General features: G+C 44.2%; 1 protein-coding gene across 4 annotated transcripts in view; it reads right to left on the bottom strand.

The window, feature by feature from the left end:
- Positions 1-26,342, bottom strand: part of SKA1 (spindle and kinetochore associated complex subunit 1) — a 78,456-nt gene extending 52,114 nt beyond the window's left edge. The window contains exons 1-2 of one of the 4 annotated variants that reach the window (XM_069219242.1): positions 26,303-26,342; positions 21,017-21,109 (exon numbers count right to left, since the gene is read on the bottom strand). In XM_069219242.1, coding sequence (XP_069075343.1) covers positions 21,017-21,109; positions 26,303-26,321 — 112 coding nt within the window. In that variant the 5' untranslated portion in view covers positions 26,322-26,342. Of the gene's footprint in view, positions 1-21,016; positions 21,110-24,668; positions 24,790-25,771; positions 25,875-26,302 lie in introns of those variants that run through there. The other 3 variants (XM_069219238.1, XM_069219241.1, XM_069219246.1) reach the window with 3 other exon arrangements.
- Between the last annotated feature and the right edge of the window lie 1,351 nt (positions 26,343-27,693).

Here is a 27,693-nt window from a genome sequence, read left to right as displayed (position 1 = left end):
CTTTGAGCCAACACTATCCTTTGGCACAGCTTATGCACATCGCAATAATTTGACCTGTCTGCTAACACCTGTGGAGAAAAGCTTCTTAGATCACACTGATGATAGACGCAAAGCATTGAAAGAAAGATTAGAAAAGGGGCTAGAGAAACGTACATACGCAAATGACTATGCTTACACTGCAATAAAGACGCAGGGCAAGTTAGCCATAGATGCACTGCATGTAGGTAGGCTTTGAATATATAGGCCAAACTCTGATCATGACACTTTATTTGTGGGAACGAGTGAACGCAGGCATGTGTTTTTGTTTCAGAGTAAATGGACATTCATGTTAAATGGACAGGATCCAGCGATCCCTGGGATCTATTACATCTGTGGACTCAATGCTTATTACCGTCTCCCTAAGGGATGGTATGGGACATGTTATTTGGGGATAGTTTTCCCAAAGATTTACCAGATTGATGACTTAAAGCAAATACCTAAAATGTCTGAATTACAACATACTAGACAGAAACGAGAGACAGCGGCTGCTGTCGCTGGTGACATATTTGGAGCCATAATTCCTTCAGTAGGGGTTATTTTAAACTCCATAAAGATTCGAAAGTTGTCTACTATTGTGGATAACATGCTGACAAATTTTACAGGAGCTATACTCCTAATGGATACTGAACTTGCTGCGGAAAGAGCTATGACTCTTCAAAGTCGGCTTGCTTTAGACATACTTTTAGCAAAGAGCGGCGGAGTCTGTAAGATGCTTAACGAGCGTCATTGCTGCTCGTTTATTCCAGATAACAGTAAAAAGATTAGAGGTATGCTTACTAACCTAACAAGAGATAGTGCAGACTTGAAAGATTTGAAGTAACCTGGAGTTTGGGAGAAGGTTGGAAAAGAAATTGCCAGAGTAGGGAGCTGGTTTAGCAATATTTGGAATGGGGTGCTTGCAAAAATATTAGGGGGTCTATTAATTGTCTTGATCTGTTCATTGGGCTTATGGGGAGCATGCAAAATTAATGAGAGAATTCGAAGAAATTGGACGAAAAGAAATAAAAGAAATGAAGAAAACGAAAGGGAGAAAATGTTTAATGAAATTTGGGAAAGCTCACACAAAGGGCAAGATGTCGAAATGCGCATTATGCGCAAAGTGAAAAATTAAAAGTGAAAGGTTAAAAGGGAAAGGTTGGTGTGATGACGAACGTCATCAGAGGAGGGACTGAGAGAGTGTAGCTTATATAAAATCTATATTAGCATGAAATGTTATGAACTAATGTGTGATAATGCTGCATAGAAACTATATTAGTATATTTTGTTAAACGTGCACTTGAAATGTAACCACGGGGAGTGGCCGCCAATGTATACGGGGACTAACGAAAATGACTAATTTTTATGAAATATTGCATTTACATAGTTTTGTACTAATTATTAATGATCATGTTATTAAAGTTTTGCTAAATAAATCTTGTAGGCCTTAGTTAGCATGAGTCGAGGCCTAGCTGCCTGGCTCTCATATTAAATGTATTTTCTAAACGTGCAGTGTGCTGACTCGCAAAAGGACATGAACTCTTGTTTTTCCTTCAAACTAGGAGCTGAATGTAACCATAGTAGATACGTTCTCATGAAATTCATATTGCTTGTAGAAATGTTTTAGTCAAAATGCAACAGTGTAGATTAATATAATGTACAAGGTCGCTCAAACCGGTACAGACAATGGAGCTACTGACCGAAGATGTGCAAAGAAATTACAGAAAGATGAAATCATACCGGACGTGCTACCTCCGAAGACGTCAATCATATGGACCAATAAAATGTCTGAGAACTAATGTGGGGTGAAAGATTAATGACATAATCCGTTTTTTAATTGGCTAAAGATAGTGGGGTGTAATATTTGCCCAATCAAGTTTTAGGGGAATGTACAAAGAAAAAGGGATAAAACCTCTTGACACACGGAAATGAGTTAGTTCGTTAGGGAGATGCTGATGCGATTCAATATGATCCAGAGACTTTGTCACTTTGCCTAGTGACTTTGCTGATTTACTTAGAACCATCCTTGTCCCTAGTCTACCCCTTTACACTTTGCCTCCTTATGAGGGAAGTGCCCCTTTACCCGGAGCTGTGATACTGATGGCGATTCAACTGATGTCCTGAAGACGAAGACTGAACCCCAGTGCTGACCCAAACCTTGGAGGGTAACTATGACAATGAACTTGTGATTTGTCTGTTTGCTTTTCCTTTCTAGGTACCAACTGCTTGCTTTTGACAGAGACCATAGCTAGATGTTTTCCAAATTGGTGTTCTAAATTGTTTTGCATGAAGCCCAACATGCCAGTGCTAATCAGTGGTTAAGACAGGGGTTCACTAAACTGACGCAAATAGACAAACGACTGAATTCATGTTTTGTTGAACTGACGCGTTAATGACACTCTGCTAAGGTTGATCTATGTTCACGCCGTGTTGTGTTTTGATGTTTGTGATTCTTGCCTTAATGAAATCTTATCAGAGTTGCCATACTGTGACTAAGCTATTTTGTATCTTGGTTTTGAGATTAACCCACCTGCTCTTAGAATTGTAATCAATAGGGAATAAACCTCATAAAATTCTACTAAACTGGTGTGGTTATTCATGACTGCAAGGTCATGGTGGTTTTCTTGAGTGATTAATGTCTTTGACTAAAGTGAAATGCATTGTGGTAATAAATATTGATGACATCATTGATGTATTGATTGACATATTGATTAGCTATCTCGGCCTAAGGTGTCTCTCAACTGTGTCAAAAGATTCATTGGCCTCAAACAAGTCCTGATGTGTAATAAATTATCATAGAGGGACGCGTTAGCACAGCAATACGAGGTGAGCTGCAATTTTGGCACATGGGTGTCTTCTCTTGGTTGGGCAGACTAACCAAAGTGAAGATGAACACTCTACCTAAACTTTTTTACCTTCTCCAGACCTTGCCGATGCCCATCCTCCCAAATTGATAAGAAATATACAAGGTGTGACCAACAAACTTATATGAGAGAATAATAAGCCAAGAACTGTCAGACTGGTCGAACTCTATCGTTCCGAAAAGCAGAAATCAGATTACCCAGCATTACCAAATACTATCAGGCGGATCAGTTGCATTTCCTGGTAGAGGGTGAAAGGGTGAAATCAGAGAAGCAGTGGTGCTTTTTGTGGTTTGGGCCACAGCAGAAATTTGCTGGAAACTAAGTAAGTAGTGTTGGGTCTTTACTCCTCGCCTATACCCACATCTACACTAGGGGTACGGGATTATGTTGCCACAAAGATAGGGCTGACGTTTTGTTTGCAGCTTTGAACGAGAGCTCCCTTAGTGAGTGGAAAACTAATTGGCACAAGAGAAGGGGAAAGTTCTGTGGTGAGGCGTGCACTGTCCTGTTTTTAACACTGAAGCGTGAGTTTGGTCTAACTGAGATTTAAAGATTTAGGTGCAGTTAGGTACCCCATGCATTGAACCATCTGAAAGATGGAAGGAGGAGTCTGGCCTGGTAGAGGCAGAGAGAACCAGGTGTGCCATTGAGTTATACATAAAGGTCCCAGATTTCCATTTTAACAGATACATACAGACAGAAAATCATGTATTGGTATTTATTCGACTGACAATGCTGTTATTCATGACTGTCTGGATATTAGCTGCGGAGAACGACAGGCAGAGGAGTTTCATAATGATGCTTTAAACGGTGTATGTACTGCAAAGCTAATGTTTTCATATGAATGTACTGATTATAAGTGATGCACATACGTGGCTTTTTATGTCAGTAAAACTCATCAGGCGTTCAAATGCAATTCGCTAAATAAGTGTATAAATATCCTAGTTGCCGCTTCATTTTTACAAATCCCCCAAAAAAGACAGATAAAAAGAGCAAAACATAAAATAAATATGGATCAGTACAGATGGAAATGGATGGAAAATAAATCCCATATTACGGGAAGCCCTTGTAATGCACCAGTCTATTAAACCACAAAGTCCCTTCTTTTGCACTTTCCAAGACTCTGATCAGCTGTTCTTGATGCACACTAATCTATAATTGAATAATTTGTCCCTCCCCTTCAAGCGTACATTCTTTATGGTAAACATGCCCATTCTTCTCATTCGGGAGAAACTGATGTCTCTGCACTTTTGTGCTGCTCAGCAGTGGATACATTATGGGGGTAGATCCAGAACCGGGGAACTGGTAGACCGGCTGCAGAGGTTATGAGTCTTTATTGGAGATGGAAAAAGTTGCCTTCTCACTTGCTCAAAAGTCAGAGGCTTATACAACTATTCTTTTTTTTATTATTTATTTTTGCGGTTTTTCTACAGGTTCACAAAAAGTTTACAAAATGAATTTTACAGCGAGCAATATCTAGTTCATCATCAATTATATTTATAAAGTGCGAAGTCTGAACAGGGCAAAATATAGACCATCACAAAACAACTAAATCAGTTCCAATATTATAATTTCAAAAACAAAACTAAAATAAAATTTCAGAAAATGTGGAATAGTAATATTTCCTCCTCTAAATTACCAAAATATACATCCAGATGCTGTGTGCAAATACACTTTCACAAGTAAGCGTCATATGCTAATAAGCTCTTTCTCTGAAGTGCCTTTGTGGAAATCAAAGTGTCGAGTGCTAAATACATAAATATCCAGACTGTAGTGCAAGCTTAGCCCACTCCAAAGACAGTAAAGAATTTCAGAAAGAATCAAGTGCTGAGAATTAGTTTTTTTTTAAAACAAAAATACAAACTGAGATGCTACCTACTCAGTACAATTTCTAAAATGTCACATGTTAACACAGAGAGATCATAATACTAAGTACAATTTCAGAAGTGTCCAGTGCTAAAATGTTCTTTCTCAAAAGTGCTGATATAAAAAGTATAGTGCTAAGTGCATAAATATCCACAGATATTTAAAGTACATGTTTGGTTCGTACTAAACACAGCTTAATTCACTTTCTTCCCCAACTCCCATACATTACCCTTCTTATAATCTTACTTCAGACCTGCATAAATAGAGAGGAATATTTCCATATTTTTGCGAAACTTCTACTTTTTCCCCTTTTGCTTTGCATAGAGTTGCGTCTTTAAATATACATTATTGACCTTTTCTATCCACATTTGCAACTTTGGGGGTTCCGCAGATTTCCACAATGCCATAATGATTGACCTCGCCAACAACATTGCTATATACAACCAACGCCTAGCTGAAACGGGTCTAATACCTACATGTTTTCAGCAGCCCAAAAGAGCTCCACAGTCCTCTCAACACCTTCTCCCAAAACATTTGAACACTATTGCATTCTCAAATAATATGAATCCGGGTGCCCCAACAGGTGCATCTGTGACACTGCTCCAATATATTGGCAATTCCAATTGGGTAACAAGGCAGGGTTAGATTATACCATCCACTGGAAATACAGTTGCATTTTACAAAAGTTGGGACCAGGTAATACTCTGAAGTTAAAGGCCGACACTTCCAACCATTGAATAGAGTTCAGTTCACCCCATTCTCCTGTGACCACTTGACTTGTATGCTTAGAAACTGGGTTTGAAAATTCGTTTCCGCTAGATTCAACAATTTTACTTTGAGTCTGTTTTGTATAAATCTGGCTGTAATAAAAAAAATTAGAGCCTCAACTGCCTCCTGAGGTGTTCAAATTTAAAATGGCTGGAGTTTCTATAAGATAGACGTAATTTGATAGTACACCAACCTATTTTCCCTCCAAAATATCAGAAAAAGCAGCCGAGCATTCTCCCATTAAATCAGGGCCCCATTCACCATCCAGTCCCCGACTTTCCCAGGACTATATATACTTTTCCAATATCGAACCTACCCCTTTCATCTCCACCGGGCACCAACACTGAATGGAGCTCAACATAAATATTTTGGACTTGCAGCCATCGAAAAAGTTGTTTCGGCTTGGTTCTACAGACTGAATGTGCGATATCTAACCTTTTTGGGGTTCTTCTCCAAGGGAATGTTGGGATCTAGACAGAATGAAGTTTTTTCAGCCATGACAAAAATAAAAGAATTATCAAACGTTTTGCACTTGTTTAACACTGAATACCTAGGACAGTTCAGCATATTTGCTGCTAAATAATACAATTTGAAATCGGTAAGGCTAACCCACAAGACAGCCTTGTCATTCTTATGCTTGGGCTTCTCTTATTCATTATAAAAGCAGTATAATCTGCCCATTCAGCCTTTGAGAAACGTTATGTAGCAGGCAGGGAACAGCTGTTGTTAAAAAAAAAAAAAACAAGGATAAAGTATGCATTTTAACAGTGCCACCCTACCAATGCTCGAGATTGGCCTCTTCCCCACTGTTCCAACAAAGTCTGGGTCTTACATACCAGGCCAGGGTAATTTAATTCATACAAATCCTGGTAATGTTCAGAGATCCTTATACCTATGCACCCGACAGGCTTTTGCTGATACACCCTCTGAAGATCTGAAGGCAAAACGGATACATCCGTATAAAAAATACAGAATCTTGGTCTTAGAGATATTCACTCAGTATCACCAAGGCCTTGAAAATTGGGAAAAGATGCTAAGTAATCTTTGAAATACCCCTCTTTCAGGGCCTAGATACAGCACTAGTTCATCCGCATACAGTTTAAGTTTCGCAATTCCAGGCAATGCTGCTTTAGCTCCTACACTTTGGCAAATGCAGCAAGCAAGAGGCTCAATAAAAAGGCCAAAAAGTATTGGGGATGGGGGGGGGAGGTGTGGGGGCGGGGGGTGGACTCTGTCTAGTGCCTCTAAAAATCTGAAAGGGTTTCAAGATCTTACCATTAAGAGAAACTGCCACAGAAGCTCCCTGATACAGAGATGCTATCGACCTTGTGAACAGGGTGGAAACCCCATAGCCTCCACTACCAAAAATAGATAATCCTACTTCACCAGGGCGAAAGCCTTCTCGGCATCAATAAAGTAGACCACTGAAGGGTTCTTAGTGAGATTAAAATATTTAATTGCTTCTGTTAAATAATGGGTATTATAATATAGCTGATAGACAGTAATTAACCCAGTTTAATCTTTCTCAATTAACAAAGGCATCACTTCCGTCAATCTTGCTGCTAAAAATCTTCATCAAAATTTAATAGTCCGATGTTAGACTTGACATGCTTTAGCGTGGTCACCCCTAACTTTTTGCCTGCCTCCCTCCACTTTTTGGACTCTGTTTTTGCTGGCTCTTAGACTCTGCGCACTTTATCACTGCTAACCAGTGCTAAAGTGCATATGCTCTGTCCTTTTAAACATGGTAATCTTGTATCATACCTGAATGGACTATTTAATTTACTTATAAGTCCCTAGTAATGTGCACTATATGTGCCTAGGGCCTGTAGATTAAATGCTACTAGTGGGCCTGCAGCAAGGGTTGTGCCACCCACGTCAGTAGCCCCTTTACCTTGTCTCAGGCCTGCCATTGCAAGGCCTGTGTGTGCAGTTTCACTGTTACCTCGACTGGGCATTTAAAAGTACCTGCCAAGCCTAAATCTCCCCTTTCTCTACATATAAGTCACCTCTAATGTGTGCCCTAGGTAACCCCTAGAGCAGGGTGCTGTGTGGGTGAAAGGCAGGACATGTGCCTGTGTAGTTTACATGTCCTGGTAGTGTAAAACTCCTAAATTCGTTTTTGCACTACTGTGAGGCCTGCTCCCTTCATAGGCTAACATTGGGGCTGCCCTCATACAGTATTGAAGTGGTAGCTGCTGACCTGAAAGGAGTAGGAAGGTCATATTTAGTATGGCCAGAATGGTAATACCAAATCCTGCTGACTGGTGAAGTTGGATTTAATATTACTATTCTAGAAATGCCACTTTTAGAAAGTGAGCATTTCTTTGCACTTAAATCTTTCTGTGCCTTACAATCCACGTCTGGCTGGGCTTAGTTGACAGCTCCTTGTGCATTCACTCAGACACACCCCAAACACAGGGTACCCAGCCTCACTTGCATACATCTGCATTTTGAATGGGTCTTCCTGGGCTGGGAGGGTGGAGGGCCTGCTCTCACACAAAGGACTGCCACACCCCCTACTGGGACCCTGGCAGACAGGATTGAACTAAAAGGGGACCTGGTGCACTTCTTAGCCAATCTTTGAAGTCTCCCCCACTTCAAAGGCACATTTGGGTATAAAACTGGGCCTGTGCCCTACCTCATCAGACACTTGTTGGAGAAGAAACCTACCAGAACCTGCATCCTGCCAAGAAGAACTGCCTGGCTGCTCAAAGGACTCACCTGTCTGCTTTCTACAAAGGACTGCTGCCTTGCTGTTGGCCTGCTGCCTTGCTGAACTCTTGTCTGGCTGCAAAAGTGCTCTCCAAGGGCTTGGATAGAGCTTGACTCCTGTTCCCTGAAGTCTCAGGACCAAAAAGACTTCTCTTTTTCATTTGGACTCTTCGTGCGCCAAAAATTTCGACGCACAGCTTGCTCCGCAGCGAGAAAATCACCACACACCGACGCTGATCGTCGCGACGCCTTCGGAGCGACCGGAACTTCGACGCACGGCCTCGCAAGGACAACGCCGCCCGACTTCCAGAGGGGAAACCGACGAGACGCCTGCTGTGAGAACGAAACTTCAACGCACAGCCTCCCGGAACGACACGCAGCCGGAAAACAAGCTGAAGAATCCACGCACAGACCCCGGGACATCTGGTAATCCCGCGAACCACAGAAAGAGACTGTCCGCGCACCGGAAAACGACGCCCGACTTCCCCGCATGAAAAATAACGACGCAAGTCCGTGTTTGCAGGGGAGAAATCGACGCACACACCATTTTTCCACATATCTCTTCTTCTGCAGCCCTTTGCAGAGATTTTCCACTTTAAACCAGGTACTTTGTGCTTGAAAGAGACTTTGGGGGTCATTCTGACCCTGGCGGCCGGTGGCCGCCAGGGCCACCGACCACGGGAGCACCGCCAACAGGCTGGCGGTGCTCCAACGAGCATTCTGACCGCGGCGGTTCAGCCGCGGTCAGAAGCGGAAAGTCAGCGGTCTCCCGCCGACTTTCCGCTGCTCGTTTGAATCCTCCATGGCTGCGGAGCGCGCTCCGCAGCCATGAGGATTCTGACCCCCCCTACCGCCATCCTGTTCATGGCGGGAAAGCCGCCATGAACAGGATGGCGGTAGGGGGGTTCGCGGGGCCCCTGGGGGCCCCTGCCGTGCCCATGCCAATGGCATGGGCACGGCAGGGGCCCCCGTAAGAGGGCCCCGCAAGGTATTTCAGTGTCTGCCTTGCAGACACTGAAATACGCGACGGGTGCTACTGCACCCGTCGCACCTTCCCACTCCGCCGGCTCGATTACGAGCCGGCATCCTCGTGGGAAGGGAGTTTTTCCCTGGGCTGGCGGGCGGTCTTTTGGAGACCGCCCGCCAGCCCAGGGAAAAACTCATAATACCCTCCGCGGTCTTCTGACCGCGGAGCGGTATTATGGGGGCGGAATTCTGGCGGGCGGCCTCCGCCGCCCGCCAGAATTAGAATCAGCCCCTTTGTTTGCTTTTTAAAGACTTAAGACACTTTATATCACTTTTCAGTGTTATCTCTACAATTTCACATTGCATCTTTATTCGTTTTGACCTGCAATTATCCAGATAAATATTATATATTTTTCTAAACACTGTGTGGAGTATTTTTGTGGTGCTATATTGTGTTATTGTATGATTTATTGCACAAATACTTTACACATTGCCTTCTAAGTTAAGCCTGACTGCTCGTGCAAAGCTACCAGAGGGTGGGCACAGGATAATTTTAGATTGTGTGTGACTTACCCTGACTAGAGTGAGGGTTCTTGCTTGGACAGAGGGTAACCTGACTGCCAACCAAAAACCCAATTTCTAACACTGGTGATCAGCGGTGAGGATAGGACTTGTATTTGTGCAGTGACATACAGTAGCTAAGTATTTCACTACCTACCCACAGTTGAAGGTCAACTTGATTTTTATCTCTTTTTGCAAATTTGTTTTTCCTGACAATTTTCAAAAACTAAATCCTCACTCAACATGTCTCTGGCTGGGTCTCAAGTAGGAGATTTGGACCTAGCCCTGTTGGAGACATATACTGTCAAATAGCTAAAAGGGTTCTGCAGGGTGATGAGAGTACCCACCCAAGGGGCCTCCAAAAAGGAGGACTTTCAAGTGGCGCTGATGGCCTGGGCAGAAGCCCATTTAGAGGAAAGTGATGAGGAAGAGGAGCCAGAAAATGGCCTCTCAGAGGATTTATTGCCATCAGTAGGTAATGTTACCACTGCAATTGTGCCCCCTTCCAGACCAGGGAGCAGTGTCTCTGAGCAAAGCCTGACCGCAGAGGAAAGGAGAGAAGAAAGGGAGTTCCAATTGCAAATGGCAAAACTGAAAATTGAGGCCCAACAGGAGGAAAGGAAGACTGAAAGAGCAGCCAAACAGGTGGAAGCTGAAAGAGCTGAAGCTGCAGCTGAGAGAGCTTTGGCTGAAAAGAAACTATTGTTGGCTCATGAACTGAGTCTCAAGGAGCTGGAGATCAAGGCGAGACAGTCTGAATCCAGCAATAATGGTGGCAGCATACAGACAGGACCTGCTGGAGAAAAGAAGGTTTGTATACCCAAAAATGTGGTGCCCATTTTTGTGGTGGGAGATGACATAGATAAATGGTTAGCTGCTTATGAAGTTGCACTAAGGGCTCATGAGGTTCCAGAAGGGCAATGGGGTACAGCTATGTGGGGTTATGTGCCGCCATTGGGGAGGGACACACTTCTCACATTGGATCAACCTGATCAAAACACATACCCACTTCAGAAAGCCACTTTACTTGCCAAGTTTGGGCTGACCCCTGAGGGATACCGTCAGAGGTTCAGGGACAACACCAAACAATCCACACAAACATGGGTAGATTTCTTTGACTTTTCCAGTAAGGCACTGAATGGATGGGTGCGGGGCAACAAAGTAGATGATTATAAAGGGTTATATGACTTGATTCTGAGAGAGCATATGCTCAATACTACTTTTACAGAGTTGCGCCAGCACTTGGTAGATAGTAAGCTGACTAATCCCAGGAAGCTTGCTGAGGAGGCGGACCTCTGGGTTAGCACCAGAGTGTCCAAAAAGGTACCTGGGGGGGACACCCACAAAGGTGGTCAGGGTTCCCAACAGAAGAAAGGGGGGGGAGATAAACTTACAGATAAGGAACTACAAAAGGCCCCCAAAAGAATTCCCAGGGAGGGGGTGGCAACCATTCCTTTTCCAGATTTGGGAAAAAGCCAGGGACGTATCATAAATCAGGGAAATCCAACCCCAAATGCATGAAGTGCTATCAGTATGGTCACTATAAAGGTGACCCCCAGTGCTCAAAGAGGGCACCGTCCACTACCGGACTGACACCTGGGTTGACTAGTGTAGCGCTCGGGGGGGGGGAGATGGACCCAGATAGCTTTGGGGAGCAGGTAGAGATTTCCCTAGTGTCCCTGGGAGAAAGAGAAATGGTGCCCAAAGCCCACATGCCCCGAAATACTTCCAAGTACAGGCAGTGGGTCACCATTGATGGGCAAAAGGTGGAGGTTCTGCGTGACACAGGAGCCAGTATGACTACTATCAAGAGTCAGCTGGTGTCAACAGAGCAGATAGTCCCTAATACATTCCACCAGGTCATAGTCGCTGACAATCGTGAAAGTCACCTACCGGTGGCTCTGGTTCCCTTTGAGTGGGGGGGGGGGGTCTCTGGTACTCTGAAAGTAGCTGTGAGTCCTGCCATGCCTGTAGATTGTCTGTTAGGCAATGATCTTGAGCATACTGCTTGGAAAGAAGTAGAGCTCAGATCCCACCTGGAGATGTTAGGGTTACCTGAGTGGGTCTGAGTGACCACACGGTCCATGGCTGCCGGGGAAGGGAGTCAAGGAGGACTGGAGCCTGGAAAGATGGCCCAGGCAACTACAAAGAGGAAGGGTAAGAGGCGCGGGAAACCCGCCTCAAATGTTCGCACGGTGGTGGACGAGGCCCCTGAGGAGGAGGAGGCCCCTGAGCCAACTGGGGAGGACATAGCTGACCTGGGTAACCTACCTGAACTTGCTGGCTGGCAAGTGGAGGGGGGTGGGCAACCAGGGCAGCATTCTGCAAGGCGCAGAAGGAATGCCCCGCCCTTGAGAGCCTGAGGCAACAGGCCACAGCCCAAGCAGCAGGTGACACCTCTGGCGCTCACCATATTTACTGGGAGAATGATCTCCTTTACAGTGAGCCTAAGGTTCCAGGTCCTGGGGCAACCCGTGTGCTTGTGGTCCCCCAGTGTTACCGGAACTTCCTACTGGGCCTGGCTCACGATCATCCCCCTGGAAGGACACCTGGGCCAAGACAAGACCTTTAACAGGCTTGACACCCACTTCTATTGGCCCAGAATGAGGACAGCCTCAGATAACTTCTGCAGAGCTTGTCCCACTTGCCAGGATAGTGGGAAGACTGGGAAACGGCTTAAAGCTCCCCTGCTCCCACTCCCAGTCGTTGGCACCCCCTTTGAAAGGGTGGGCATCGACATTGTTGGTCCCTTGGACCCCAAAACTGCCTTGGGCAACAGGTTTATCCTGCTTTTGGTGGACCATGCCACCTGCTATCCAGAGGCAATCCCTCTGAGAACAGTGACTGCACCGGTGGTGACCAGAGCCCTGTTGGGAATATTTACCCGTGTGGGATTCCCTAAGGAGGTCGTGTCCGACAGGGGCACAAACTTCATGTCTGCATACATGAAGTCCATGTGGGATGAGTGTGGGGTGACCTACCGGTTTAACACCCCTTATCATCCTCAATCCAATGGGCTTGTTGAGAGATTCAACCAGACCCTGAAAGGCATGATTGGTGGCCTGACTGATGCCATGAGGCGTAAGTGGGACGTCCTCTTACCCTGCCTGTTGTTTGCTTACAGAGAGGTGCCCCAGAGAGGGGGGGGTTCAGCCCCTTGGAACTTCTCTATGGTCACCCTGTCAGGGGACCCCAAAGCATTGTTAAGGAGGGCTGGGAGAAAGCTCCCAAGTCACCTCCCCAGGATGTGGTCAGCTACATGCTGGCCCTCCGCAACCAAACCCAACGCTTCTGGAAGCAGGCCCAGAGTAACCTCGAGGCCAGTCTAGAGGTGATGAAGGAGTGGTATGACCAGAAGGCCACTCTAGTTGAGTTCTCACCTGGAGACAAAGTTTGGGTGATCGAGCCAGAAGAGCCCAGGGCTCTCCAGGACCGCTGGACTGGCCCCTTTGAGATCAAGGAGCGTAAAGGGGAGGCCACTTACCTAGTGGACCTCAAGACCCCTAGGCACCCCCTAAGGGTCCTCCATCACAACCGGCTCAAACCTCACTTTGGGAGGTCTGAAGTAAGTATGCTCCTGGTCACAGATGAGGGCATGGAAGAGGAGAGTGAACCTCTCCCCGACCTCCTCGCTGTCAAAGAAGGGGATGGGTCAGTGGGAGGTGTCATTCTCTCTGACTCCCTGACTCTAACCCAGAGAGGAGACTGCTATGAGCTGTTAGAGCAGTTCTCCCCCCTGTTCTCCCTTACTCCTGGACTAACCCACCTCTGTGTTCATGACATTGACACAGGTGACCGTCCCTCTGTGAAGAACAAAATTTACAGGTTGTCGGATAAGGTGAAGGCCAGCATCAAGGAGGAGGTCTCCAAGATGTTGACTTTAGGGGTTATTGAGAAATCCAGTAGTCCCTGGGCCAGCCCTGTGATATTGGTTCCTAAGGCCACTGCTCCAGGTGCAAAGCCCGAACTCCGGTTCTGTGTGGACTACCGGGGTCTCAACTCAGTCACCCGGACTGATGCTCACCCCATCCCCCGAGCTGATGAGCTCATTGACAGGCTAGGCGCTTCCAAGTTCCTGAGTACGTTTGATCTTACTTCAGGGTACTAGCAGATCGGCCTGACTGAAGGGGCTAAAGAAAGATCAGCATTTTCCACCCCTGATGGCCATTACCAATTCCGGGTGATGCCCTTTGGGCTGAAAAATGCCCCCGCTACCTCCCAACGGTTGGTTAACGGGGTCCTAGCTGGTAAAGATGCCTTCTGTGCAGCTTACCTGGACGACATAGCTGTCTACAGTTCCAGCTGGGAGGAACACCTGCTCCACCTCAAGGAGGTGCTTCAGGCTCTGCAACAGGCAGGCCTGACTATCAAGGCTAGTAAGTGCCAGATTGAGCAGGGTTCTGTGGTGTACTTGGGACACCTAGTAGGTGGTGGCAAGGTGCAGCCACTCCAGGCCAAGATTGAGACTATCAAGGCCTGGCAACCACCTAGAACACAGACCGAGGTGAGAGCCTTTTCGGGCCTCACTGGATACTACCGCAGATTCATCAAGGGTTATGGTACCATTGTATCCCCCTTGAAAGAACTCACTTCCAAGAAACAACCTAGGTTGGTGAATTGGACAGAGGCTTGTCAGAAAGCCTTTGATTCTCTGAAGGAAGCCATGTGCACGGCCCCTGTGCTCAAGGCCCCTGACTACTCCCAGGAATTTATTGTGCAGACAAATGCTTCAGAGCATGGCATAGGGGCTGTACTAGCACAGCTAAGTGAGGAGGGCTCAGACCAACCAGTAGTCTTTATTAGCTGAAGACGATTACCACGGGAACAAAGGTGGAGTGCTATTGAGAGAGAAGCATTTGCTGTGGTCTGTGCACTGAAGAAGCTAAGACCCTACCTGTTTGGGACTCACTTCCGGGTTCAGACAGACCACAGGCCCCTCAGGTGGCTCATGCAGATGAGGGGTGAGAATCCAAAACTCTTGAGGTGATCCATTTCCCTACAGGGGATGGACTTTACGGTGGAGCATCGCCCAGGGGCTGACCACGCCAACGCTGATGGTCTCTCCAGATACTTCCGCCTTAGCGATGAGATCTCCCAGGAGGTCGGGTAGCTCGCCTCACTTTCAGCTGGGGGGGGGGACACATGTTAGACCTGACATGCTTTAGGGTGGTCACCCGTAACTTTTTGCCTGCCTCCCTCCACTTTTTGGACTCTGTTTTTGCTGTCTCTTAGACTCTGCGCACTTTATCACTGCTAACCAGTGCTAAAGTGCTTATGCTCCCTCCTTTTAAACAAGGTAACCTTGTATCATACCTGATTGGACTATTTAATTTACTTATAAGTCCCTAGTAGAGTGCACTATATGTGCCTAGGGCCTGTAGATTAAATGCTACCAGTGGGCCTGTAGCACTGGTTGTGCCACCCACTTCAGTAGCCCCTTTACCTTGTCTCAGGCCTGCCATTTCAAGGCCTGTGTGTGCAGTTTCACTGTCACCTCGACTTGGCATTTAAAAGTACTTGCCAAGCCTAAACCTCCCTTTTCTCCACATATAAGTCACCTCAAATGTGTGCCCTAGGTAACCCCTAGAGCAGGGTGCTGTGTGGGTGAAAGGCAGGACATGTACCTGTGTAGTTTACATGTCCTGGTAGTGTAAAACTCCTAAATTCGTTTTTGCACTACTGTGAGGCCAGCTCCCTTCATAGGCTAACATTGGGGCTGCCGTCATACAGTATTGAAGTGGTAGCTGCTGATCTGAAAGGAGTAGGAAGGTCATATTTAGTATGGCCAGAATGGTAATACCAAATCCTGCTGACTGGTGAAGTTGGATTTAATATTACTATTCTAGAAATGCCACTTTTAGAAAGTGAGCATTTCTTTGCACTTAAATCTTTCTGTGCCTTACAATCCACGTCTGGCTGGGCTTAGTTGACAGCTCCTTGTGCATTCACTCAGACACACCCCAAACACAGGGTACTCAGCCTCACTTGCATACATTTGCATTTTGAATGGGTCTTCCTGGGCTGGGAGGGTGGAGGGCCTGCTCTCACACAAAGGACTGCCACACCCCCTACTGGGACCCTGGCAAACAGGATTGAACTGAAAGGGGACCTGGTGCACTTCTTAGCCACTCTTTGAAGTCTCCCCCACTTCAAAGGCACATTTGGGTATAAAACAGGGCCTCTGCCCTACCTCATCAGACACTTGCTGGAGAAGAAACCTGAACCAGAACCTGCATCTTGCCAAGAAGAACTGCCTGGCTGCTCAAAGGACTCACCTGTCTGCTTTCTACAAAGGACTGCTACCTTGCTGTTGGCCTGCTGCCTTGCTGAACTCTTGTCTGGCTGCAAAAGTGCTCTCCAAGGGCTTGGATAGAGCTTGCCTCCTGTTCCCTGAAGTCTCAGGACCAAAAAGACTTCTCTTTTTCATTTGGACTCTTCGTGCGCCAAAAATTTTGCCGCACAGCTTGCTCCGTGGCGAGAAAATCGCCGCACACCGATGCTCATTGACGCAAAGCCTTCGGAGCGACCGGAACTTCGACACACGGCCTCGCAAGGACAACGCCGCCCGACTTCCAGAAGGGAAATCGACGCAACGCCTGCCGTGAGAACGAAGTTCGACGCACAGCCTCCCGGAACGACGCGCAGCCAGAAAACAAGCCGAAGAATCCACGCACAGACCCCGGGACATCTGGTAATCCCGCGAACCACAGAAAGAGACTGTCCGCGCACCGGAAAACGACGCCCGACTTCCCTGCGTGAAAAATAACGACGCAAGTCCGTGTGTGCAGGGGAGAAATCGACGCACACACCATTTTTCCACGTATCTCTTCTTCTGTGGCCCTTTGCGGAGATTTTCCACTTTAAACCAGGTACTTTGTGCTTGAAAGAGACTTTGTTTGCTTTTTAAAGACTTAAGACACTTTATATCACTTTTCAGTGATATCTCTACAATTTCACATTGCTTCCTTATTCGTTTTGGCCCGCAATTATCCAGATAAATATTAGATATTTTTCTAAACACTGTGTGGTGTATTTTTGTGGTGCTATATTGTGTTATTGTATGATTTATTGCACAAATACTTTACACATTGCCTTCTAAGTTAAGCCTGACTACTCGTGCCAAGCTACCAGAGGGTGGGCACAGGATAATTTTAGATTGTGTGTGACTTACCCTGACTAGAGTGAGGGTTCTTGCATGGACAGAGGGTAACCTGACAGCCAACCAAAAACCCCATTTCTAACATCCGAGTTCAGTGATGTAATTGGGCGAAACAAGTTTACATCCTCGGGGTCTTTATCCTTTTTGAAGGAGCATGTTAGCAGGCCTTTTTGAGAAGAGGGTGGGTGGGACTGAGCCGCTTGTCAAGCTATTATTAAACAAGGCAGTCAAAAGGTGCTGTCACATAATCAGTGCCTGATACCATTCTGCAGAGAACCTATCCTATCCCAGTGCCTCCCCTCTTAACAAGGATTGGACAGCAGCCTCTGCTTCTAATGGTGATACTGGACACACAAGATTTTACGCTGTATCGTCCGGAAGCTTTGGAACAGTCATACCTTCCAATCCCCCCCACCTCTCTAGCATCTGTTGATGGGTCAGCTGAATATATACTTCCAAAATGCAGGCAAAATACCCTGTCAATTAACAAGGACTCCCGCACTAAGGCCCCCGCTAAGCCTCCCATTTATGGCTTTATCCCCTGTATTTTTAACTTGATGGGCTTTAGCTCACCAGGCTAGCATTTTTCCGCTCACTTTTCCCACCTCATACAATTATTACCCATAAGTTCCAGCAGTAAGAATTTGCTTTGACAGAAGAAACAGTTGGAGCTTATTCTTCGCTTGCTCTTTCTTTTTAAAATGTAATCCAACAAGAAAATTAATTCTCTGCTAATTGAAAATCCCAAGACAAATCCCTAACCTATGCCCTTGCTAACTTATTAGAGAAAAGTTGAAAGGCAGTGATCTCCCCCCTTATAGCAGCTTCAAACGCTTCCCAGATGTTATCTGGCGAGGAAATGTATAGATTTTCATAAAAAACAAGGACGTATGTGCCTTCATTTGTGCAAGAAAAGCTTGTTCTGCAAGTAGTGCCTTATTAAAAACCCACATCTTAGCCAAAGGAGTCTTTTTGTTGAGCCCCAAAACAGTGCTAATAGCTTTATGATCTGATAGAGGTTTCGGTATAATTGAGAAAGCAGGAACTAGTATCTCTATAGATAAGAAAGAAAGTCTATCCTTGAAGCTGAAAAGTACAGAGGGGAGAAGAAAGTATAGTATGTTGTTTGTGGACAAATTGCTTTCCGAGGATCCACAAGCCTATGCTCCTCTGTAATTCTATGCACTGCCTTCACCATTTCACCATTTCCGGTTTACACTGAGATATTAATCCTGTGCTGATGTCTACCTCTAAATTCTGAGGGATATTAAAATCACCACCTTTTGTTATACTTCTTCTACCATTAGCCAACTGAAAAGAGAGTTCACACATACAAAGGCTGAGGGCCATCTGATGTTGCACCATAAAAAAAGCCCATAGAGTACCTCACATCATTAATAGATATTTCCGCCACCACCCATCTTTCCTCACGTTTCACAGCCACCTGCTCCAATTGAACCTTAAATCTCTTACTAGCCAATATAACAATGTGACACAAAGGCCGATGTATAGCAAAGTAATGGAAAAGTAGACCTCTTGATTGATGGCATATTAGCTTTCTTAATGTGTCTGCTGCAGTAAGACCAAGCAGTCCCTTTGTTCCGTACGCCATTCAACAGCTCAACGCTTACACACTTTATTTAACCCATTTACATTAACAGAAAGTATCCTGCAATACCGCCCTACAATCCAACCTGACATAACAGGTTCTGAAATTCAGAGCCCTGCAGCAGCAAGACCCTACAAAACAGCCAATACGCAATCCACCTTGAATTTAACATTTCCCTGCAAGAACCAAATTATCCCCATAAAGACACTCGGCCCGATCCCCTTCAGGTTTCCCCACACCTGCTTGTTCACACCTCTGTGCCCATCCAGTTTTCCAACCAAACAACCCTCTCCGAATCCACCCACCCCCCACCCTTCATCGCGACCCTGTTGCTTGGTCACAAAATCCCCTTCTCTGACTTGGTCCAATGCTTGCACCATGCAGTAGGCTCTGATGGTCTGACCCCCAACCACCCCCCAGAAGCTGCCCCCCTTAAGCCTAAAAAAAGTAAGGAATTATGCAAATAGTGAAAAACAATCACATTCATAAACATATTCATGAAACTAGCACATCATTTCTCTATGGGTTGTATCAAATGCAAGTAATTTTGAGCCACCTGAACATCATTAAACACTCTGAAGTCTCCTTTGACCAGCATTCTAAATTTAGCTGGTTGTATAATTTTTTAACAGACCCCCCCCCCCCAAAACCGTCTGAAATAAGGATATATTTTTACAGAACTCCCTCTGACGTTTTGAAGTCTCAGATGACATGTCCGCGAAAACCTGGATACTCTGCCTTCCCTAATTTTGATACCCTTTTGTTTGATAGCAGAGTTCAGCACTTTTTCTGACACCCTATAGTCCCCAAAATTATCTAGCATTGTCCACCCTCTTGATACATCTGGATTTTCCTGAAATGGAATCCGGTGAGCTTTGGTTATCATGAAATCTTCCATATTTCCTTGTAATAGATTGGTGCGGATCAAGTTGTCCATAAACTCTATTTCTGAGGTTGCTTTTCCCCTCTCCTCTTCTACTACCGTCACAAACCAAAGATTGGACATCCTAGAACAATTTAACTTGATCTTCTAGCTTAAGCTTCATAAAGTGAAGTTCCTTGTGTAAGGTAGAGTTTGTTTTAGCCAATGCATTCTTGGCATCTTCAAGATCCAAAATTCTGGAGGTTGCTCCTTCCACTAGTGTGCCAAAAGATTCAATTTTCTTTTCCATCTCCGTTATCTGCATTCCAAGACTTTGGGCCAAAGAAATTTGAGAAGCTTTGACCTCCTGTACCTCTGCCAGAATCTTTAGTAATAATGATTCAATCTTAGCCTTTGCTGAACAACCTTCTTTACCCCCACCAATCAGTTGTAGTAACTAAGAATGGGTTTTTAAATGAGGATCAATTGTTGCAGTAGTTTCCACCTCCTCAATAGGTCCTACATTTAGCTGGGAGGGTGGGGGAGCCTGCAACTGAGCTACCTGAGTATTCTGTTTATTTTCTAGCACTGAGATACCACTGTCTTTAGTTGCATAAGCACTGCCCATATTAGGGAGTGAGACAGGAACTACTGAAGACTTAACCTTCTTGCTGAAAACTGGGAAAAGTTTTTCAGCTCCAACAGAAGATTTTTCTACAGAGGAAAAAAACTACCACTGAATTTAGTGATGCTAAATAAACTGGGACCCCACAGCATCTGCCCGAACTCTCTGCCCCCCTTTTTTGACTGCTGCCTTGAGGTAGCTCCAAGTTCTCACCTCTTGCATCCCCTGTTAATTAATCTTTTAGGGGGAGGGGCTCCCACTTAATTTTGTTGAGCTGAAAGAAAGGTGTGCATTGCCCTGCAAAGCTCTCCCTCCTTGTGAGTCTCCAATTCCCTGCTGAGAAACATTATTAATCAACAAGGAGGGCAAAAGTTCATGTGCCGGAGATGAGCTTTCTGATATCTCAGCCCTTTCTTTTTCTATATACGTCAGCACTCATGCATTAGCACTGCTGGTCAGAAGTATGCCAAGTCTTAAAACAATATCTACTAGGGGTCCTCGACGCAAAAATCTTGGTCCACATGTGAAGGAGAAGATCCAACTTCAAGCAGGAATAGGGCGAGCGCTTCTAGCACTATCAGAAATGCTAACTTCACCTAAAAAGGACACATCTAGAACAGATGTAAAAAAAAAAAAAAAGAAAAAAGAAAGGGCAAAGTATAAAAAAACTATTGTGGCGACATTCCTGGATTAGCTTTTCAGAAAATGTATGGAACCTATGTGCCCTCAATACCTGAGAATCATACCATCAGACTTCTCACAATTGCTTGCTGGCAGTAGGTGAAGAAGCAGCTAACAGGAAATACATGGGTCATCAGGTGACCCAAGGAGTAGTATGTATGATATGACTTGTTCATATCAAAAAATCACTGAACCTTGCAGAGATACTTTAGAAAGCTCGCAGCTTGTGTTGATGAGATGCTTGAGATACTACTAAGTAAATTCCCACACGTAAAATTAAAAGTTACAAAAGTTAAAAAATAATCAACAGTAGAGCTTTTCTTACCAATATTTCTTAATTGTAGGATCTTCTTCACCGTAGAAATCTTACTGTTAATGTGCCAGCATAAATCTTCCAAATCTGTGGATGCCATATCTCCTACAGCACAAACATATTAGCGTTCAAAACCAAGTAAAAGAAATGTCAAAGAAAACTGGGAAATGAAAGAAAAGGAACGTCTAGTTACTTTGAACTTATGGTATTTAAATGTAACTGTGGTTTAATAAGTGACAGCCAATCGTATGTAATGTTAGGATACTGGCATTTGAATAGTACACATTCTATCAATGTGGAGCTTCATAATGCTTTTGGTTTTTGAGTGACTTTGAGCATGGATTCCACCGTTACCATCAAAGACCGAAGTTTGATTGCACTTGTTGGAAAGGGATTTATGAAGTTCTTAAGAGGAGGTTTATGACTAATGAAGCTCTGTGGCTGTGTGTTCAAAAAACATAAGCACAGTGGAGAATAAGCACAGAGGGACCACATATGTTTACTCAGAAAGGAACTCTGCAGGATGGGGGAAGGAGAAAAAGCTGGTGCTGTAGACGTTTCTCGTGAAGCAATAACAGAAGAAAAATGACACCTGATAAAAGATTGGAACACAAGTTTATCACTTAAAAAAGCCAGGGTTTACAACTCTTCCACAAAAGTTTAAAGTTTAAAAGTTTGTAAATAAGGCTACTAGTCATGAATGGCAGAAATTATACACAAGTAAAACCATACCAAACCAGATACTATATCAATGCCACTAGAAGTATTGACACAAAACATGTGTAAGAAGGTCATAAGCATTAGATAGTTGTGCACATGCAAAGGATCTTGGAGAACTTTTAAAAATTATAGATTTACTGACTGCAGTTACAATGCAGTTAGGATAATGAATTAAAACAGAAAAAAACTACTGAAATCTGAAAGTTATGGTTAGGACCACAATTCATAAAATAGCGGATGTTGCAAGTTATGTATTGTGTAGTTGGTTAACCAAAATTGGTGGATTTCAGTGGTTTGTCGCATTTGAGCCAGAACCATAAGTAATGTTTTAACTGTTAATCATGTGCCTCCATTGTATTCATCACTTCTGCTCGCTTGTATCACTTTTTATTACTCCCATCGCCCCGCCTCTCCCAAAAGCAATACATGCCATTCTTTCCTAATGTTTCTTATCAGGCCATTGTCTCCACTTGTCACCTCTTTCCCTTCAGAATACCCAGCTGTCCTCTATCCATATAGGTGAGAACCCAAGGGCATAACATCCCTTCCATTGCTCCGTAACAATCCTTTGCCAAACCTGAACGTCATGGGCTTGAGCCAGGAAGGGAGTTATGCTAACACTCTCTTGTAGCCAAGGTGTGGGAAATCAATGCCAAATCATCCCTTTTGCTACTTTCTCATATGAAAGGTCTTGCAATGTACCATCTTACACATTACGTGTTTTTTATCTTAACTATATGTAATGTATTCATGATTGTAAATCTGGTGCACTTTTTGTTTTTACTACAGGACAACCCAGCAGCCAACAGAACATGCTAGAGCAAACACATAACAATCATCACTGCGCATTTATACAAGTCAAGTATTGTGACATTTTCAACTACACACAGCAGCAAGGTCGTACCACACAATCACCAAAAAGACCACATTAAACTGTTCTTCTCACAATTCTGATATGCAGTGTGGATAGCTACCATTGAACTTCCAACAGGACGTATTCTCCAAAAATGCCTCTTAATCATATCCAGATACATTTATGCTCTGCTGCATTCCAACAGGACACATTAGACTGACCATTTAGTACCATCATGCACACACGACATCAAAGACACACAGCTACCAAAGAATTGCCACCTCAATAACACTTTCACATGCTTTCAGTAAACTACATATCAGTACAAGTACAGACTCAAGCACAATACACAACATTTCACAGAAGCCACACAACCAGTTAATGATGCCACCGAACTAAATAAACTCCGAAGGCCAAGCAGTGGTCAACTGTTCACCAGAGCAAAAAAATGTAAAGTCCTTCAGCGCATACAATTTCAAACAAGGACTCTGATCCAGAGTAAGTGTGACCACTCATCGGAGTCCTTCGCAGATTTTGAAAACTTGCCACTTAGAAGAAGGAATACTTTTTGGTTATTGATTAACTAGTTTATGTATATTATTTTCTATTACAACAATGCTAACTGGCTAAAGGGCCAAGAAGTCCCTGCCCTTGGAAAATGCAACAAAAGGGAGCGCTTTGTTTTCATATGTATGGAATTTATGCTTGCCCGCCAGAGAGTAGCTGAAGTCACCCGACCATTTCTGTCACCATACATCAAGTAATCTAATTTGAAGCGGCTTAGAGAAACAACCAGTTAGCATGTCTGTGGTTTCTGATTCCTTTTCACTTTGAGCACTTTCTTATTTGGCTGTTGTAGTAGCAGAGTGCCGTTTGTCTTGCGGAGACCTTATATTCATTGGTTCTAGCTTCCTTAAGGTTTTAAAATTAGAGAGGCAAGGTTTTGAGCAGAAATGGCCTGTTACAAGCAGGTTCAATGTTGTAATGCACTCTTTATTGCTGTGCAACAAGAATACAGTACAGCATATGGCGTTTCAACTGAATTGCAGTAAAGTGTGATTTATACAGATGAACTATGAATGCAGAGCCCAAGTTCAGCATTATGGCAGTGACAGTTGGCTCGCAAAGTGTTTCCAAGGAGACAGCATGGCAATTTGAAACATAATTATAACATTTTGTATGCATCACAATACGTTTAGGGTGCCCTTTGTCACCTCTAACCCTCTGGAACGTATATATCAGATAACATTAAAGGACGACCCAAAGCAGCACATACGAAGTACAGATGTTTCAATCATGGCAATGCACAAATGGAAACGTCACACATACACATATGGAATACACATAGCAGGCAGTTTTAATCTTTACCACTAGCCCTCATGAGTGCAAGCTTTGGTATACATTCTCTTTAAAGATTGCGTCCAGATTTTAAATATCCATTTGGTTTAACTTACACAACTCCCCGAACCTATAAAGGGTCAGCTAAAAGGTCACTCGGGGTGCCTGTGGGATTGCTTATGTGATATAGCAGACAGCACTGCCGCAGAGGTGACATGCTTATCACGGGCTGTAAGGGAAGTCACGTCGGATTGCACCTGTTTTAACAATCATCCTGTATTTTTCTGACAGACGAGGGAGAGGTAGTAAGTCCTCAGCTAACTTCTTCAAGCTCATCTTTACTGCTCTGTTTTTGGTAACGACGCTAATTATGGTACAGCAAAAACATACTTTATTTACCAAATTCAAACCATGTAGCTCTTACATTGTCTAGCAAAACACAAACGCTGTGGGAGTTACATCTCTCACCCACCCATATATCTGTGCCTTTCTTACAACATAAACAGCTTCTAAAAATGCAACAACTGTTCTAAAATACAACGATGCTATGCTGACGTGACTTCCACGCGATCTTTAAGTACAACAGCCTTGTCTCATCCTTGTGTGATAACAGTAACATGAAGCATCACTTCACATATTGTATTTGTAGCATCAGTACTGTCAAACCACGTCTCTCCTATGATTCTAAGCGAGATCAATTGATTTGTCAACGAATGTCTGTATTTATTTTCGGATGCTTTTCCTCTCGCTTACCTTCTCTTTCAACATTTAATTCCTTTTGACATCTGCCAAATTTTTAAATCAGCCGCCGATACCAATTTCCTATAGTAACTGCGTTTGTTTCAAATCTCGCGAGAAGCAAACGCTCGACACTCGATAGACTAACGTGGCGGCCATTTTGAAATATTCAATTTTGGTCTTTATCAAACTGTTTTTTCACTAATGAATGGTAACCGTTATTTTCATACCGAGCAATCTAATCAGATAAGTAGAATCATATCATTGTGCAAATTTGCACTCTCGTGGTGTCTTATTCACCCAAGTACCGTAGGTCCTAATTAACTTGTTATATTACAATGTTGGCAACATCATTTTATGTTTGAAGCATAGGCTGATCAAGCAGCCTCCGTTAAGTTATCTGTCACCTAGCGATGGTTGTAAAACCGAAAATCTCGCAAGCCGCCTACAAGTTAAACGAGCATCAGCTACAGAGAACGTTGAAGCAATTCAAGAATGGTCACTAAAATAAAGAAGATGAGCAGGTATTAGGACGCTGTCTGAAAAGGGGAGACTACTGTTAGTTTTTCTCTAAACCAGGAAAGACGGACGTGCATTACAAAATACTTTGTCAACCTCCAGTTGCTTAAAGGTGGGGGATCCAATAAATTAACGGGAGAGCCGATTCAGAACCGATCCAAGAGTCTGGCTTGGCGCTAATAGCGTATACACGAACCAAGTCATGAAAATGTCTGGCATGCAATAAGTGCAAAAACAACGTTTAAAAGTATTGATAACGTCTGTTCAAACTTCAAAAAAGTGTATTTGTTCAATATGCTGAGTAACCCTACGTCGGTCATGTTGCATATAGAGTCAGCCAACACCAGGTTCTTTGGTAGCCTCGAGAGCCTGTCTGGATGGGATTTGTTGTGTTCAGTAGAAATGTCCACTAAGCTAGGTGAATCGGACTGGACTCCGTCTCACAGCAACTTTTTGAGGCGCAACTTGCAGTGAAGAGCAGCTCGGCTTATCAACGTCGCCCTGTGCGGTTATCCTTTCACTGCTGTTGAAAGCAGGATAGTCTGTGGTCTGCAGAGAGTTATCCATCGCCTCTTATGCTCCTAACCCACCTGCCGTACCTACACACACCCAACCTGCTTGAATAAGGAGTCGATCTTTCATCTCTGGTACAGGGCTGGGCTGCTCCATGTTCTGAGCTAGTGGGTCAAAGGTGCTCTGAGTTTCGAAAGTGTTCCTACTCCAATTGCCAATTTAAAATATGTGCACACATGTAGTTAATTATTTGTCTTTTCAAGGGGTAATCACATAAGACACCTACACTCCTGGTGAGTTTTTGTGAAACCCTCCATCTGCATATACTGCAGCTCTTCTATTTCCTTTTCGGCACCTTTTTCACTCTCCTGCATATTTTTCGTTGAACATCTTTTGTCTCACCACTACCGCCACACACACCCACCGATTCACCTTTTTTTACTTTTGTTCTGCCAATATTTTGGCAGCTGTATACCTCCTTCACTTATTTTCACATACAGTCATGCATACATTTGCCACACTAAGCCATTGCTCATCGTACTCTGTAGCTATCTCAAAGATTAGATGAGCATGTATTCTGAACCCCATTATGACCCACTAACAGGCATTGTGAGTACCTCGTACTGCTATCTGCATGAACTACAGAGCTCTCCATCGTGGCCTACACTAAACACCTACTCACAACCTGGACTCACGTAGTCATGGACCCTACGATCTTTTCAACCCGCTCGCCTCTCTTTCTCCATTCTTTTTAAACCTCCCACCTGTTCTTTTCACCCACCCCACAGCCCTCCGCCTGCTGCACATTCTTTATTCCCCATCTCCTCTCACTCTTGTTTCTTCACACCCTCAGCACCCCCTTTGCTGTTTTAAGACCTTGCACAAAAAAACAAAATGCTATGGTGCGCTCAGCATTGGCCATGCCACAGCCATTTGTTTTTATTTAGTATAAGCCAGTTCAAAACCACATTAACAAAGCCAAGCATCTTACGTATTTGGCTTTGTTAATGTTTAGCATAGGTGAAACCTATTGGCTTTGCCAATACTTGTCTAATTTATCACTCCATCTTGGATCAGTAAATAAAAAAAAAAAGTGCAAAAGCGTTTTGCTTACTTTTTTTTTTAAAGCGAGTGGGAGGAAGTAACATGGGGGCCAAACCAACACGATGGGGTGGGAAGCAACACAAACGGGGAGGCGAAAGACACATAGGAGTTGCAGGTGAGCAAAGGAAGAAGAAGGGCACAGGTGGTGGGATGCAACACAGAGGGTGCAAGTCTGGAGTGAAAAACACAAATAGATGAGAGAGAGCAACGTGGCACACAGTGGGTAAAACAAACAGGCAAGAGACTAACGTGGAGCTGGGGGGAGAAGCATACATGGTGTCACAGAGTGGGATGTGGAGAAGCACATGGGCGAGAGAGCAACACGAGCGTGAGGAAGGTAGGAGAAGCACACTAGAGAGACAGCTGAAAAATACATGCACTCGTTGAGTGATTAAGAAAAACAGTTGCTCCCTAAAAGTCAACAGTGCAAGGACACAAGTACATTGAACATGCTCTATTTGAGGGATAGACACAAAATGAACAAGGCACACCATCAAATAAGAAGGCAAATAATGACATAAAACCAACCAATGGTAAGCAATGTGCAGGTTGCAGACCCCTCTATGTTCCTCTGGGCCCATAAAATGTCTTACACAACCAGACAGCTCTGATGCCTGTAAGCTCGACCTAAAACTGAGTTTTTAAACATAGACTTAGAAACATTCACATCCTTGCTCCAGTTCTGCAAAGTGCCATCAAACACATGTAATTTTAACGCATATATGCAATGTGACAATGTGAGAAACTGGCTTGTTGGTTGGGTGAGGCGGACCCTACTCAAGCAACAGGCACAATCCTTGTCAGGGTGTACCACAAATAGTCACTAAATTAACCTGTGCTTAACGCTCTTGTAGCTCGGCTGTAGCAGTCAGATGTAACTTAGAGACAATTTGTAAAGTATTTA

The sequence above is a fragment of the Pleurodeles waltl genome, chromosome 1_1 (assembly GCF_031143425.1).
Source record: "Pleurodeles waltl isolate 20211129_DDA chromosome 1_1, aPleWal1.hap1.20221129, whole genome shotgun sequence".
NCBI classification, from domain to species: Eukaryota; Metazoa; Chordata; class Amphibia; order Caudata; family Salamandridae; genus Pleurodeles; species Pleurodeles waltl.
This window is presented reverse-complemented; position numbering and strand designations above follow the sequence as displayed.